Consider the following 16,395-nt stretch of genomic DNA (forward strand, 5'->3'; position numbering starts at 1 on the left):
GCTTCTGGCACATGCCAAATCTGTTAGAAATTCAAGGTTACACCTTAAACACTAAGTGTCTAAACTATACTTTTGGATTCCACGTCAGTCATCATGTGTGTGGAAATGGAGACGACGCATACTGGAAGCTAGAGTCTCTGCATGGGACTAAAGAATTGTAATTTGGCTAATGTTGAGTATTAGTCCTTCTTTGTACCAAAATCTTATGTACTTTCAGTCATTTGTACTGTTGTGACCCCATTGTGAAAATTCTCACAGTAGTGGGGTTTTGTATGAAAGAAAATAATCATTGGGAGAAGTTGATGGATTAAGACTTAATTTGTACAGGAAAGAAAAGGAATTAGGCTTTCGCAAAGTTATATGGGGATCTGGGTTTGTTTTCATGCTTGTTTTCTGTGAAGATTTAGCAAAAATTTAAGGTCCTTTTTTGTTGTTACAGAGTATCATTTGCAAATTATGTGAAAATGTTTGTTGAAAAAATTGAAATTACTATTTTCTGTATTAATTTTAAATTTATTCTCTAGATGTGTTTGAGGATTTCATCTCTCCTACCACTGCTGCCCAGACACTTTTGTTTACAGCTTGTAGTAAGAGGAAAGAGGTAGGTTATTTAATATGTGGATAACTTTTGCTTTAATACTTAAAATATGTTCAGATATACACTTGGGTTTTTTTTTTAATTTATTTTATTGAGTGTAGTTGATTTACAGTGGTAATTTCTGCTGTACAGCATAGTGATTCAGTTACACATATACATACATTCTTTTTCATATTCTTTTCCACTATAATTTATCACAGGATATTGAATAGATTTCCCTGTGCTATACAGTAGGACCTTGTTTATTCATTCTGTATATAATAGTTTGCATCTGCTAATCCCGAACATTTAGTTTTTAATGGTAGCCATATAGGTCATTTTGTTGTCAATGTTTTAAAAGGGTTGTTTGGATATCCAGTAAAGCATACTTTTCTCTTTTAATCTAGGTACTACAAAAGACTATGGGATTTTGCTACCAGATTCTTACAGAACCAAATGCTGATCCTCGAAAAAAAGATGGAGCCCTACATATGATTGGCTCTTTAGCTGAAATACTTCTGAAGGTACTTGTGTGTGTGTGTGTGCGTGCGTGCATGTGCAAACGCGCACGCATGCACAAGCACAGTTAGTTTGTTTTAATGACAGCAGTTGAGATAAAACAGAATTGAGGTACAATTCACATACCATATGGTTTGCCCATTTAAAGTGTACAATTCAGTGGTTTTTCGTATATTCAAGGAACTGTGCAACCGTCAACTCTAATTCCAAAGCATTTTCATCATCCCCAAAAGAAACCCTTTTATCAATCACTCCCCATTTTCTCCCAAATTTCCCAGCCCTAGCCCTAATCTACTTTTTGTCTCCTCTGTGGATTTGCATATTCTGGGCATTTCATATAAATGGAATGATAAAACATGTGGTCCTTTCTGAGTGGCTTCTTTGACTTATCATATTTTCTGAGTTCATCCATGTTACAGCATGTGTCAGTCTTCATTCTTTTTTTATTGCCAGATAATATTCCATTGTATTGATATGCTGCATTTTATTTATCCATTCATCAGCAAGTGGACATTTGTTTCTACTTCTGGGTTTTATTAACAATGGAGCTATAAACATTTCTGTACACATTTTTTTGTGGACATACATTTTCATTTCTCTTGGGTAATACATACCTAGGAGTCAAATTGCTGGTCATATTTTGAGAAACTGCTAGACTGTTTTCCAAAGTGGCTGTACCATTTTATATATTCATTAGCAGTGTGTGAGGGTTCCAGTTTCTATGTCCTCATCAACACTTGTTATTATCTGTCTTTTTAAATTACAGCCATTCCAGTTGGTGTCAAATGGCACTCATTGTGGTTTACATTTCCCTAATAGCTAATGATGTTGAGAATCTTTTTATATGCTTATTGTCCACTGTATATCTTCTTTGGAGAAATTTCTATTCAAATTTTTTGTCGATTTTTATATTGGGTTTTTTGTCTTTTTATTGTTGAATTGTTAGAGTTCTTTATATATTCTAAATACCAGAAACTTTTCATATACAGTTGACCTTTCAACAACACAGGTTTGAACTGTTTTTGGGTCCACTTAACACGTGGATTTTTTTCCAACAATAAATACTACAGAACTACATGATCTGCAGTTCGTTGAATCTGCAGATGCAGAATCACAGATATGCAGGTCAAATTGCCAATTAAATGCAGATTTTCAACTGCGCAGTGTCAGCACCCCAACCCCCTCGTTATTCAAAGATCAACTGTTTGTGGTTTGCAAGTATTTTCTGCCATTCTGTGGATTATCTTTTCACTTTCTTGCTGATGTCCTTTGAAGTACACATTTAATTTGATTTTGAAATAATGTCCTCTATACTTTTTTGCTGTTGCTTGTGCTGAAGGTAATTCTTTTTGCATATGAGTTATCTTCTTTTCATGTTGCAAGACAATTGTAAAGTAGTCTTTTTTTCTTCTCAGAAAATTGATCTTTAAGGAAGTTTGTAAGCATGAATATATCCCTTCACAGCCTAGGAACATCATGCTTTTGTGGCACACATTTTCTGGTAAAGAATGGCTGACTGGATTAGATGTATGTTTAGAAACCTCACCTTAATTGTACACATTTCGTCTGACTTCATAAGATCTGAAATTTGTTTTCACTTTAAAGTTAATAACTATTTCAAAGTATAAGTAAATATTTAGACAACAGTTCATCCTACTCCCAGAAACCTTGCTGCATATGATGCTCCACTGAATTCATCACCATTAATTTGTGGGTATATTTTGTGTATCTTTCAGCTTTTCTATATCTGTCCACCCATTATTCTCTTCGTTTATAAAGGGTAAATTACGTGGTTATTTGTTGTGTCTGGGAATCTTGAGTGAGTTCTCACATTCAGGTTTTTGTTTTAACTTTATATTTTTAAATGTTATACTTAGAGAAAATTTGCAAAAATAGTTCCCATTACTCTTCACCCAAATTTTTTCTAATGTTAACAGATAGCCATGTGGCAATTCTCAAAACCAGGAAATTAATATTGATATGATACTATTAACTAATCTACAGACCCCTTTCAAATTTGATAAGATTTCCCACTAATGTCCTCTGTTATTTGGTCCCTGATCCAGTCCAGAATCCCACGTTGCATTTAGTTTTCATGTCTCGTTAGTCACTTTCGTTTTTTAAAGTGTTGTCAGTTTTTAATGTTGATCCTAATATGCAATTCAAGGAACTCTTCTTAAAAACTTGTTACCGTTTAGAAAATATCCTATTTTAAGATTCACAGGAGTATCTTTAGATATCCAGATTATTACCCTGAGAGCAGGATATTTCTCAATCTATGTCGTATTGTTCATTTAGAACCTTTCCAGAGAGGTTCTTTCACTATAATAGTTTTGTATTAACGTTTTATAGTTATATTACTATAACTTTATATAAATAGTTTTATAACAAAAAACGTTTAATAAGCTAAGGAATAAAATTAACCACTCTTCCCATTACTTAAACACCATTGATGTTAAGATTTGGCATAATTGCTTTCTAAACAAATGATGTAAAAGGACTAAAAAAATGTACCCAGTGATTTTTGATAGTGACGTTCGAGAATAAGAAAATGGATGTGGATCTTGTGGTTCAAAATTCCAGAATAAATGTATGTTTTGACATCAGTAGTCATTTTTAAAACTTGTGTATCTATTTGGCATTTGAGATGATTGTATTTGGAACTTTATTTTTACAGAAAAAGATCTACAAAGATCAGATGGAATATATGTTGCAGAATCATGTATTCCCTCTCTTCAGCAGTGAACTAGGCTACATGAGAGCGAGGGTATGTTTTAAAGCTGTATTGATTTATACATTTATGTCTTGTAATGAATAACTGCTTATGTGGACTTTTATATGGAAACTTTTAAATGTTCACTTTAAAGCCATGTTTTATTCTAGACTTTCGTATAAGTCTTTAAATGGCTGCTCATAATGTGTGCATAGTTTTCATCTGTGTCTGATAGCAGTGTCTGTCTGTGTTTTGCATTCAGGTCTTGCTATCCACACAAACATCATGTAGCCAAAGAGTAAGTTGGGATCATAGTACTGGTCGAGTGTTGTGTCTTTGGACATATCTACCACTGGCCAGCCTCCAAATTCCCACACAGCACTTTGACACTAGAGATATTGTCACATGGTGGAATTTAATGTAAGATACCTATAGTAACTCACTGCATTTTTTTTAAAAAAAAGGCTTGCTGGGTCCTTCACTATTTTTGTGAAGTGAAGTTCAAAAGTGACCAGAACCTGCAAACAGCCCTAGAGCTGACACGAAGATGTCTGATTGATGATAGGGAAATGCCTGTTAAAGTGGAAGCTGCCATTGCACTTCAAGTGCTGATCAGCAATCAAGAGAAAGGTAAAGGATTTATATCTCAAAAATAGTGCAATGTGCTTACACATAATTGTACAAGGCATAATCGTAGAAACTTGATACATTGTCTTCCTTTTTATTTGAAACGATTTCTTGTTTACTCTTTGGTATATATTGTGTCAGGTTTTAAGGAGTTTTAGCTGTTTTGGCCAAAAGTTTTTTTCTCTTTCTCTTACAGCTAAAGAATACATCACACCATTCATCAGACCTGTCATGCAGGCTCTTCTTCATATTATAAGAGAAACAGAAAATGATGATCTTACCAATGTAATTCAGAAAATGATCTGCGAGTATAGTGAAGAAGTTACTCCTATTGCAGTAGAAATGACACAACATTTGGTATGTTATTTGAACCAGTCATTTATGCATTACTTAGATTACAGTATTTTCACAGAGCTTCTGTATGTCAGGCACCATTCTAAGCCCTTGATATATATTTTAACTCATTTAATTCTCACACAATCCTATGAGGAATATTCCTATACTGAGAGAAAATGTGAGGTATAAGAAGTTTAAGTAATTTGCCCAAATTAGGAGGGGTGGGTCTGGGATTCACACCTGAGCTGTATGCCTCTACAGTGCAGAGCTGTTTACTTGTACTCACATTGCATCATGACTGCCTTGTTTGTGTGGTTTCCTGGAATGCTTTGGACTAACTGAAAGATAGAGATAATCGTTATAAATAGATTTTTAAAGTGAAATTTGTGTAAATAGTTATTTCGTAGTTGACCTTTGTCTATTGTACATTGCCCTGAACTTCTGAGAATTAACAATTCTTAATTATTTAAGGGTATTTTTTAAGGGTAATAGAAAATATGGACATGTACCCAACAATTATCCATTCATATTCTCTATACAATGGTTTACTTGGTGCAGTTTGTATTCTTGCTATATACTGAGGTTTGAAGAATCTAACTCTTGGTATTTGCTGTGTATATTTTTAACAGCTGGTTTTGAAGTGAGTAAAGACATTTGGATAAATACAGTAGTGTTCATTAAAAGTATATTGCATTATAAAAAGCTGATTATTTTGATTCCTCATAACTAATGACTTTGCTCAGTTGCTCAGTATTTTTCAAAATGATTGAATTCAATGGCAACAAAAACCTTGATGACTAGTATTTGGGCATTGTCAAATGTTAGCCAGTAATTTAAATAAAAATATTCATAATATTAAGCACTTTCTATGCCTTGCCCACAGTATCTATGGAGATGTCAGGAAAAAGAGGTCAAGTAATCTGTTTAAGGTGACCTAGTAAGTGGCAGAGCAGTACCATTGATTATAGAGCCCAAGCTCTTAAGTAATATTAGTTGATTTGGAAATGCTGATCGGTTGTGCTGTCCCAGTGAGAACATTTTAAAAATTAAAAGTTTTAGACAAAAACGTGTTTATAGTGCTTTAATGGCAAACCTTAATTACATTCTCTTGAATGTAGGCAATGACATTTAATCAAGTAATCCAGACTGGGCCAGATGAAGAAGGAAGTGATGACAAAGCAGTTACTGCTATGGGAATCCTGAATACCATCGACACACTTCTTAGTGTAGTTGAAGATCATAAAGAAGTAAGAAAACGATCCAGTGTTGTAAAGGTTTTAGGGAATTGCAAGCCATTCTTCATCAACTGTTCTATGCTTTTTGGAGGGCTCTGACTTACCTATTCTCTGGTCATCTTCTCACATACCTTGATTTTGCTGTCTATTAACTAGTACCCTTGTGTAGGTACCTTACAGATATTTTAGAAGGAATAGGAAGGAGGTATTTGTATCACTGTATCTTTACCCTCAAGGCTCTGGGTTTTGGCTCCCTCTTAGGGTTACCTTTTCAGATCCAAAATTATGGTGATTCCTAGGAAAACATATTCTTCCTAGTTTTCCTTATTAATAAAATTTTTTTTAGTTAGGGTATAATACATATAACATACACCACCTTAACCGTTTTTAGGTGTACATTTCAGTGGTATTAAGTACATTCACGTTGTGCAACCATCACCATCATCTTCCTAGTTTTCTTCTTTTACTATTGTCTTTTGGAAAGGTAAGCGAATTGTAATGAATATTAAAAGTGGAATTATTTAAAACATACAGAAAAGAGTAAAAAACATAGAAAACTAACCAGTACCCCTTACCCACCACCTAAATTTATTAGATTTTTAACGTTCCGTGGTATATCCTTAGACTTCCAGTAAGAAAAATTTTCAGATAATGTAATTGAAACCATTAGGGCACCACTTCTTAATCTCATTTCCCTACTTCCTTCCCTTAGAAGTAAGCATTGTTCTAAATTTGGTGTTTATAATTACAATGCAGATATTTAAATCCATAAATCATGTTTTCAGATTATCTACAAACTGCCTTTTGCAACCTGAGAGTTTCAGTAAACTTTCGGATTTTTTTTGTAGATTATAATTGGAAATAGCTAGAAGCCATGAGGAATCCTATAGCTACCTTACGGTTAACAAATCAGTTGCTTACTGTATTTGAAGAGTTGAAGATGTATTGAGTATATGTATTCGAAATGGATATCCTGCTTCTATATCTGATTAGTAAATTTTTTTTTTTTTTTTTTTTGTGGTACGCGGGCCTCTCACTGTTGTGGCCTCTCCCGTTGTGGAGCACAGGCTCTGGACGCGCAGGCTCAGCGGCCATGGCTCACGGGCCCAGCCGCTCTGTGGCGTGTGGGATCTTCCCGGACCGGGGCACGAACCCGTGTCCCCGCATCGGCAGGCGGACTCTCAACCACTGCGCCACCAGGGAAGCCCCTGATTAGTAAATTTTATCTCATTTCCTCTCCCCCACTTTTTAAACATTCTGATGACTTCCAGGGATTTGGGATCCAATTGAGGACCATACTGACAAAAGGGGAGTGTGTATTTTCTGTCTATCTTGTATGACTTGGGGGCCTAGCTCACTGTTATATAAATGGAGGTGGCTTAAAAATTATTGGGAGTGGTAGGAATAATGCCTTATTTTAAATAATTTTTCAGTAAGCTACTGATTTACATCTCAATTACACTCTATTATATCTGGCCTGAATTATTCTATGTTTACACACAAAAAGATTTTAGTCTCTGCAGAATGATGTGGCTCCTTTATTTTCATACTTACCTGCATTTTTCCAGGAAATTTTTTTTTCCTTTACTTTATAGGTAAACTATGCATGTTCTTTCTTCGTCTCATTGTAATGGTGTTTCATTAAATTTCATACCCATATTGATTCATAATTTCATAATATGAGTCATTTCGAAACAGGTTTAAAATATTAATTTGTTCACAATATTGACTTTACATTGAAATGCATTGAATTATTATACATTATTTAATAATTCATTCAGTGTGCTACAATTCCATATGATTTTTTTCTTCTCTTTTAGATAACCCAGCAGCTTGAAGGAATCTGCTTACAGGTCATTGGAACTGTTTTACAACAGCATGTCTTAGGTATATATCTCTGATTGTGTTAAGAATACACTACTATTTCATATGAGCAAGCATTGTCCTAATGACTCAGTATTCTCTTTTAGAATTCTACGAGGAGATCTTCTCTTTAGCACATAGTTTGACATGTCAACAAGTGTCTCCACAGATGTGGCAGCTACTACCTCTGGTATTTGAGGTTTTTCAGCAAGATGGCTTTGATTACTTTACAGGTAAGTCAAGTCATCATAGAAATACTAAGGATTCCTCCCCATTTGTATTCAATTTTAGTGTATCACTTGAATACAAACTTTTGAATATTCTAAGTGTTTTGTTGTTTGGATAAGTTATCAGTAGCAATTAGTGCTCAAAGATGACCCATTATACATTTTGATTTAGTTATCACTTGAGATTTTTTTCTTTAACACAGATTCTTACCTTCTGCCCCCTGTCAGTCTTCTTTGTATAATCTTTAACTGCTAAATATGAAGGAATGCACTTTAATAATAGCCTCATTTTTCTGTTTAATTATAAGTGAATAATTAAAAGTGAACTTTAGGGACAGAACATTAAGACTTGCTTTTTTTTTTCTGAGATTTTTTTCAGAAACACAGCATATATGTTAGTAAAGATACTTAACTGATGCTTTTTATTAATACAGATATGATGCCTCTGCTTCATAATTATGTAACAGTTGATACAGACACACTTCTGTCTGATACCAAGTACCTTGAAATGATATACAGTATGTGCAAAAAGGTAGGTCACTTTTAGTTAATATAAGCATGTGAGACTGGTGCTATAAAAAGTACAAAATTGTGAAGAGACGTGGTACCACATTATGGTGAACATATTATACGGGTCTGACAGAATAAGAGCTTTAATAGTTATAAACTGAAAATGGCTTTGATTTCTAGATCTCTCAGTAATGGCTTTGACAAGTATTTGTTTTATGTCTGCCCTCTGACATTTAATTGGAGTTATAAATGTTTGGGTTTTGGGTTTTTTTAAATAAATATATTTATTTATTTATGGCTGTATTGGGTCTTCTTTGTTGCGTGTGGGCTTCCTCTAGTTGGGGCGAACTGGGGCTACTCTTTGTTGCAGTGCGCGGGCTTCTTATTGCGGTGGCTTCTCTTGTTGCGGAGCACGGGCTGTAGGCGCACAGGCTTCTCTTGTGGCTCGCGGGCTCTAGAGTGCAGGCTCAGTAGTTGTGGCGCCCGGGGCCAGTTGCTCCGTGGCATGTGGGATCTTCCCGGACCAGGGCTCAAACCCGTGTCCCCTGCATTGGCAGGTGGATTCTTAACCACTGCGCCACCAGGGAAGTCCCAACACCAGGCATTTAAAAAATGATTTCACTTTACGAAGTTTTTAGATGTGTTTGTCCTCATCGATGTCATTCCTTTCTGAACACTTAGTCACAAAATAATCATCTAGTTATGTTATTATTTATTGCCAAATTATATTGTTTATGTTAATACTCTGGGAACAGAGATGTCTATACCATCCGCTTTCCTATTCCAAAACCCTTATCCTTAACCCTTACATTCCTCTAGTGCTAATGAGCACATCAAATCCATGATTTTATTTCTTGTCTGGAAACAGCCTTTGCCATCAACAGATTGCCTCTACTTCCTGCTCATCTCACTCTCCATTGTCAGTATGTTTTTAGACATAGCGGTTGTCAACTTGCTATGGTCCAGAATGGCACTACATGGGATGTGCTTTGATTATGTAGACCAGTATTACAGACGAATAACTCCAAATCCTACGGGTGCTTTAGACTATAGTCTGTACAATGACTATTGCAGTCACTCATATTAATTAGAATACCTTAAATACTTCAGCAGCTATAGACTGATTCAAGGTTTTGTGACGCCTCCTTGCAGTTTATATTTTGTATTGATCAGGTTCTTACAGGAGTTGCAGGAGAAGATGCAGAATGTCATGCAGCAAAATTGTTAGAGGTCATCATTCTGCAGTGCAAAGGGCGTGGCATTGACCAGGTCAGTGAAGCTATTAATGATTCGTGTTGGAGGATTCAGAGAGGGAATCTTTCCCTTCACTTTTTCATTTTGGGCATTTGTTCTATATATTTTGTATGTTGTTTATTATGACACCTAGATAACATGTTAAAATTGTTCATTTAAAATTTAACCAATATTTAATAATGATTGTATATTTAATATGTATGGAAATATGACTGGCAAGTTTTATGGCTACTTGTTATGCAAGGTAAGTTTTGACAAGATTTTTTTTTAAGTATATTGTGAGAGTATTGTTTGCCACACTATCACTTTGCAGTAAGATAGATTTAGTCATTAAATTTCCATGGTGAGTTTCAACGGGACTTTGAAAATCCATCTTTATTGAGACATAGTTGAAAGATAACGTTGTATAAGTTTAAGGTATACGGTGTGATGAGTTGATAAATGTTTATATTACAAAATGATTACCACAATAAGGTTAGTCAGTAGGGATATTTTGAATCCAATATTGCTATTGTGGTGGGGCTCTAATAGCTCAGTGAGGACCAATTTTTCTTTAAAATTGGATTTCCCACTGAATTGGCTCAACAGTAAAAATTGGATCATTTAATGGAAGGGGGTTAGTTGAGGCAACAAGAAAGTTAATATGGGTGGGTAGTTAACGGCTGCTTTACTTACAGTTTTGGAATGTTTCGCTGTCTTTCTCTACAGTGTATTCCCTTATTCGTGGAAGCAGCTTTAGAGAGACTGACAAGAGAGGTGAAGACAAGTGAACTTCGAACAATGTGCCTGCAAGTTGCCATTGCAGCTTTGTATTATAATCCACACCTACTTCTCAACACCTTAGAAAATCTTCGCTTCCCTAATAATGTTGAACCAGTTACAAATCATTTTATTACACAGTGGCTTAATGATGTTGATTGTTTCTTGGGGTAAGTGACATTGGATCTTTATTTACTTTGTAAGGAACTCTGCAAAATCTTTTTTAAAGGAAAATAAGGAAATATTTTATTTTATTTTTTAGGCTTCACGACAGAAAGATGTGTGTTCTGGGCCTATGTGCTCTTATTGATATGGAACAAATACCACAAGTTTTAAATCAGGTTTCTGGACAGATTTTGCCAGCTTTTATTCTTTTATTTAATGGATTAAAAAGAGCATATGCCTGCCATGCAGAACACGAGAATGACAGTGATGACGATGATGAAGCTGAAGATGATGATGAAACGGGTAAGGGATTTGCAGTGGAGGCAGCCAGTCTTATTACCCAGTTAGAAACATCACTGGACTTGTTCTTTTAGCCCTTCTCCTAAAGAAATGTGCGATCATAGCCAAATGCTTTCATGTTCATTCATTCATAGAACTAGAGTGTAAGGTCCATGAAGGCAGGAACTTTCAGCTGTATCACCATTATGTAAAGCAGTTCTAGGCGTATATAGTTCCAGTGTTGGCAGGTTTTTTTGTGTGTTCTTATATTTATATATATATATATATATATATATATTTTTTTTTTTTGGCTGTGTTGCATCTTTGTTGCTGCACGTGTGCTTTCTCTAGTTGTGACGAGTGGGGGCTACTCTTTGTTGCAGTGCACAGGCTTCTCATTGCAATGGCTTCTTTTGCTGTGGAGCATGGGCTCTAGGCGCGCGGGCTCGGTAGTTGTGGCTCACGGGCTCTAGAGCGCACAGGCTCAGTAGTTGTGGCACATGGGATTAGTTGCTCCACAACATGTGGGATCTTCCTGGACCAGAGATCGAACGCGTATCCCCTGCATTGGCAGGCGGATTCTCAACCCCTGCACCACCAGGGAAGCCCTGTTGGCAGATTTTTAGTGTTGGTAAACATCTGTCTATTAGTGCTAAGATCTAGCTATATCTACACTGTAAAATTAAGTTAATTAGATGTTGGCTAATACATTTCACCTGTAAGACAGTATAGACTACAAGAATATAAACTGATAGGATGTTGTTTAGAAGAAATTATTGTAAAGGTTTCAAAATATAACACTTGCCATTTTTGTCTTTTTATCATTTACTATCTTAGCCAGCTAGGCTTTTAAAAAAAAATCTCATAAAAGGTATTCTGTGGATATAATAAACTATTTTACGGTACTGTTGGTATTTGATTTGGTATATACCATGTCTCAGCACACCAAGTGCTGGTTCTCATATTATGCAGTCCTTTTTCAGACTTCTAGTACTAACAGTTGTGGTTCGTTTTCTTAGATTTCTATGAGAATTTTTTTTCTGTTTATTGCTGAATATGTATTTAAACACCAATTCCTGGAACTCTTCCTTGAATTTATTCAGTTGTGATTTGTAATTCACCAGCAATGATCACTGTCACTGAGTTACAGTGAGTAACAGAATATTCCAGTGTTAACAAGAGCACCTTTTTATGACTTGGCAGAGGAACTGGGGAGTGATGAAGATGATATTGATGAAGATGGACAAGAATATTTGGAGATCCTGGCTAAGCAAGCAGGCGAAGATGGAGATGATGAAGACTGGGAAGAAGATGACGCTGAAGAAACTGCCCTGGAAGGCTATTCCACGATCATTGATGATGAAGATAACCCTGTTGATGAGTATCAGATATTTAAAGCTATATTTCAAAGTAAGTTAACTTGTTATATGTAATTCAGATAGCTCCATATGATCCATTTTCCTGAACCAATTTGTTCTTATTTACGTCTGCCCCTTAAAGAAGGGGGTTTGGGTATATCAAACCCAAACTAAAATGTGATTTAGGATTGTTAGGCAGAGTAACCAAAGTTACTTCTACTGTTGCCTTAGAGATTCAGTGTATTTTCCTCATCCTATTATTTTACTTTTATTTAGGTTGTCATTTTGAAATATGCACGTCATAGGAAAATTGTATAGTTCAAAAAGTTTATACAACGAGTTTGTTTTTCCTACTTCTGATTTCTAGCCTCCCAGCTTTCCCCAGAAATATCTACTGTTATGTCTGTTTCTTATGTTTATGTATTTGTGTATCTTTTTTTTCCCCCTGGCTAAACCCATGCTTACCTGTCTGAGAATTTGACCAATTATATAACATTTATGGTCTTGGAATCTATTCTTTTCTCCTGTTTCACAGTGTGTGGCTACGGAACACTAGGTGCCAGTTTTTGTTTTTTACATCTGTGTTCTTTAACCCAACTTAAGAAATTAGAATTGGCACTATATTTGAACATCCTTTCTCTCCAGAGTTAACTACTGTGCTATTTTATCATTCCTATGCATTATGAACGTTGATGTAGAATAAATTCTCTGATAACCAAAGCATTAATCTTCCAAGCCCATGACAAAGCAATTGTGATGCAAGCTTACAGAAACACAAGGAATTGTTTCTGAGCTACATGGCAGGCTGTAAGGATTGATTGAAGTGCCAAGAACTTACTGACTGGCTTTTGTCCATGACTTTGTATTTTGTATACTTAAACATATGTTAATCCCTAAAGGATGGTTTATTATAGAAGGCTCATCCACAGCAAATGCAATAAAGTAGAAGTAGAAAATCATGTTATAGAGAACATTTTTAACTAAATACTGCAGAGCACCTTTCTATGGAAAGACAGTACATATATCTAAGAAAGGGTTTTTTTGAATAAGCAATGCAGAATAAGCAATGCAGAAAAAATAAGTTGCTTTAACTCTGAATCTTTTAAGGGGTTTGGGTTAACTTTGTTTCTAGTTTCCCTAGTTTGTTACTTATTGTGTAACAATTGGATTAGGCTCTAAATCCTTATTTACTAGAGATAAGAATTACGACTATGATTAGATTTTTGAGGCATAATGCTAAGCCAGAATTTTTTTTCCCCCTGTATCTTTTTTTCACAAGTAATTTAAAATACCTTAGATTATTATTGGGAGAATATAAACTAGATCAGAATTTCAGTATTGGAGGTGGAGTAGAGGGAATAGAACAGAAAAGAACTACCAGGACTCTCTTATTGCCCTTTTTTCCCTTGTTTTCTTTTTGATAGCTATACAAAATCGTAATCCCGTGTGGTATCAGGCTCTGACTCATGGTCTTAATGAAGAACAAAGAAAACAGTTACAGGATATAGCAACTCTAGCTGATCAAAGAAGAGCAGCCCATGGTATGTTAATTGACCTCAACCCCTCTTTTTTTTTTTTTAATATTTATTTTTTAATTTGGCTGCACCAGGTCTTAGTTGCGGCATCGGGATCGATCTTTAGTTGCAGCATGCAAACTCTTGGGATCTAGTTCCCTGACCAGGGATCGAACCTGAGCCCCCTGCATTGGGAGCGCAGAGTCTTAGCCACTGGACCACCAGGGAAGTCCCAACCTCAACCCCTCTTTAATGCAATTAATGACTTTGATACAGCTTTAAAATTTAAATTAAGTAATTTAAAATTACATAAAAGCTACAGTTGTTGGAGGTGATAAGAAATTCATTCCAATCTGTAGGAATGAAAAAAGGAATTTTGGTTTTGGCCATAATTTACTGATTTTAAGTATAGTTGAAGACTACTTTCAGTGTGCAGTAGCTTTGATAAGGTCGCTAAATCTCATGGGGCTGGTTTGATAGTAGAAAATTCCATTAAAATTGTGAATTTTAAAGTTATGAAAACTGCAATTTTTTTTTGAAAACTGCAATTTTTAAAAACTATATTAAAGACATATTTCTTTTCATCGTTAAACATTTCAGTATGCCTTTCAATACAAGATGTTTCAGATAATACACAGCCTAGTAGTTTTCTAGAGGTCTTAATACTGCGTCAGACTAGTTTTATCTTCAAAGAGGTTCCTCCTTATAAAAAAGGCACAGGTTTCTGAAGTATTTAATCTGAATTTGCATGCATTAGATTCATTAGCTGTAATTACCTTTGGAGATTGGATCCTTCTGATTTAGTATTTGACTCAAAATAGAGTAAAGATTTTTCTTTTTAAACAATGCAAAGTGAAAGTTGGCTAAGAAGTCTGTAGCATACAAGAGAGTTCATCTTCTCTACATAATATACTCTTCTCTTTCTTCTATACATTTGGAGGGAGAACAGAGGCCAAAGTTTGGAACTTCCTGGCTAATACTGATGGTTAAGCTATTGTTAATGTCTGTCAATTCCTTCTTTTCTCCAAAGCAGTAAGGTGATCGAATGCTCTATTAAACATTCACATATTTGTTTTTCTAGAATCCAAAATGATTGAGAAGCATGGAGGATACAAATTCAGTGCTCCAGTTGTGCCAAGTTCTTTCAATTTTGGAGGCCCGGCACCAGGGATGAATTGAGTTACCACTTTCCTGCAGTGTGATTGTAGTGAAGAGCTTGTGTTCCTCCTAGTAGCGGTTCCAGAACTGGTTCATGTTATCCACTCTAAACTAATTGATGAATAGATGGACAAAAAAAACCCCAGGAGGTGGGACCTGATCATGCAACTTGGCACTGAAAATGAATCCAGAGGAATTTTGGCGGGGGAGGGAAGTAACCTGGGGGGCAGGGAGTATTTTCTTTATTTTTTGAAGAAAGTAAGATTCTGACTGAAAGTTCAAGTGACACTGTGGAAATCTGCAACAAGAGGGGATGTCATGAAGGCAGCTTTTCTTTTTCCGAGGAAAAAATAGGCATGGGCTACAGGACTATTTAAAATGTCTCATTTACAGTATAAGCTCAGAGGTAGATGTAATTTTTACACCTATGAGTATTTGTCCGATTTCTGTCTCTTCCTCACCATTGGGTATCTATTCTTTATATGTAAATAAGATAAGGTAATCGATAGCCTTATTCAATCTTCATCATTTTCATCATCAAAGATTGTTCCTATGTAGATTATTGGACATTTATTGTAGCACTACATAACTGATTAAAAAAAAATCTGTAAATGAATTAGCACTTTCATATTGAAACAAGCCTGCTAGCCTATGTATAAAATAGCAAAATGTTTGCTGTTTATAAAAAGATGGGATGTAATGGGGTGGGGGGCAGGGGTCATTTCAAGTTATTAATTTAAAAATGAATTAGCAATTTTGTACCTGGTGATTTTGTGGTGCACTCACCTCTGATAGTGACTTGAATTCGGTATGTTAAAAGGGGTTAGTGATATTTCATTGCTGCTAAAAATGGCAACTCCCTCTGTGTCCTGTTTTTTCTTAAAGCTCTCAGTGTACAAGTGGATATTTGGATACAAGACCTTACTGTAACAAATAGGAAAGATGATATTTGAAGCATGTAAATTGGATATAAAGTTCTACTCTTAAAGAGTTGATAAAAGAGTATGGCTAAACATCTATATATGCAATCTATTAAAAGAACTTAATTCGGCTTTTATGTCTTCATTTGATTGCAGTTTTTTCCTAATTATAAATTTTTTCCTCATTGATCTGTTTTTATGCTATACCTAGAAAGAACACAAAATGTACACTTTTAAAATTGACATTTAACACCTGCCCACCTCCCTTTTCCCATCTCCTCTCCCCCTCTTGTTGATGGTGGTATCTGGTCTTAGATAGGCTGAAGGCACAGGGTTCCCTCCAAAAACCACTATTGATACCACTGCAGAAACAGGCCAGCA

General features: G+C 35.4%; 1 protein-coding gene and 1 non-coding gene across 2 annotated transcripts in view; both read left to right on the forward strand.

The window, feature by feature from the left end:
• IPO7 (importin 7) overlaps window positions 1–16,135 on the forward strand; it is a 44,084-nt gene extending 27,949 nt beyond the window's left edge. The window contains exons 11-25 of the mRNA XM_029208362.1: window positions 525–601; window positions 985–1,101; window positions 3,774–3,863; window positions 4,274–4,439; window positions 4,633–4,793; window positions 5,891–6,019; window positions 7,828–7,894; window positions 7,978–8,103; window positions 8,532–8,629; window positions 9,781–9,876; window positions 10,570–10,790; window positions 10,883–11,088; window positions 12,268–12,474; window positions 13,847–13,963; window positions 15,018–16,135. Coding sequence (XP_029064195.1) covers window positions 525–601; window positions 985–1,101; window positions 3,774–3,863; window positions 4,274–4,439; window positions 4,633–4,793; window positions 5,891–6,019; window positions 7,828–7,894; window positions 7,978–8,103; window positions 8,532–8,629; window positions 9,781–9,876; window positions 10,570–10,790; window positions 10,883–11,088; window positions 12,268–12,474; window positions 13,847–13,963; window positions 15,018–15,115 — 1,976 coding nt within the window. The 3' untranslated portion in view covers window positions 15,116–16,135. The remainder of the gene's footprint in view (window positions 1–524; window positions 602–984; window positions 1,102–3,773; window positions 3,864–4,273; window positions 4,440–4,632; window positions 4,794–5,890; window positions 6,020–7,827; window positions 7,895–7,977; window positions 8,104–8,531; window positions 8,630–9,780; window positions 9,877–10,569; window positions 10,791–10,882; window positions 11,089–12,267; window positions 12,475–13,846; window positions 13,964–15,017) is intronic.
• On the forward strand, window positions 4,007–4,190 carry LOC114887824. Its single transcript, XR_003791589.1, has one exon. It is a non-coding gene; the product is annotated as a small nucleolar RNA SNORA23 (small nucleolar RNA).
• Window positions 16,136–16,395: the final 260 nt, after the last annotated feature.

Source organism: Monodon monoceros, unplaced genomic scaffold (genome assembly GCF_005190385.1).
Source record: "Monodon monoceros isolate NGI ecotype Baffin Bay Population unplaced genomic scaffold, NGI_Narwhal_1 Super_Scaffold_7, whole genome shotgun sequence".
Taxonomy (NCBI): Eukaryota; Metazoa; Chordata; class Mammalia; order Artiodactyla; family Monodontidae; genus Monodon; species Monodon monoceros.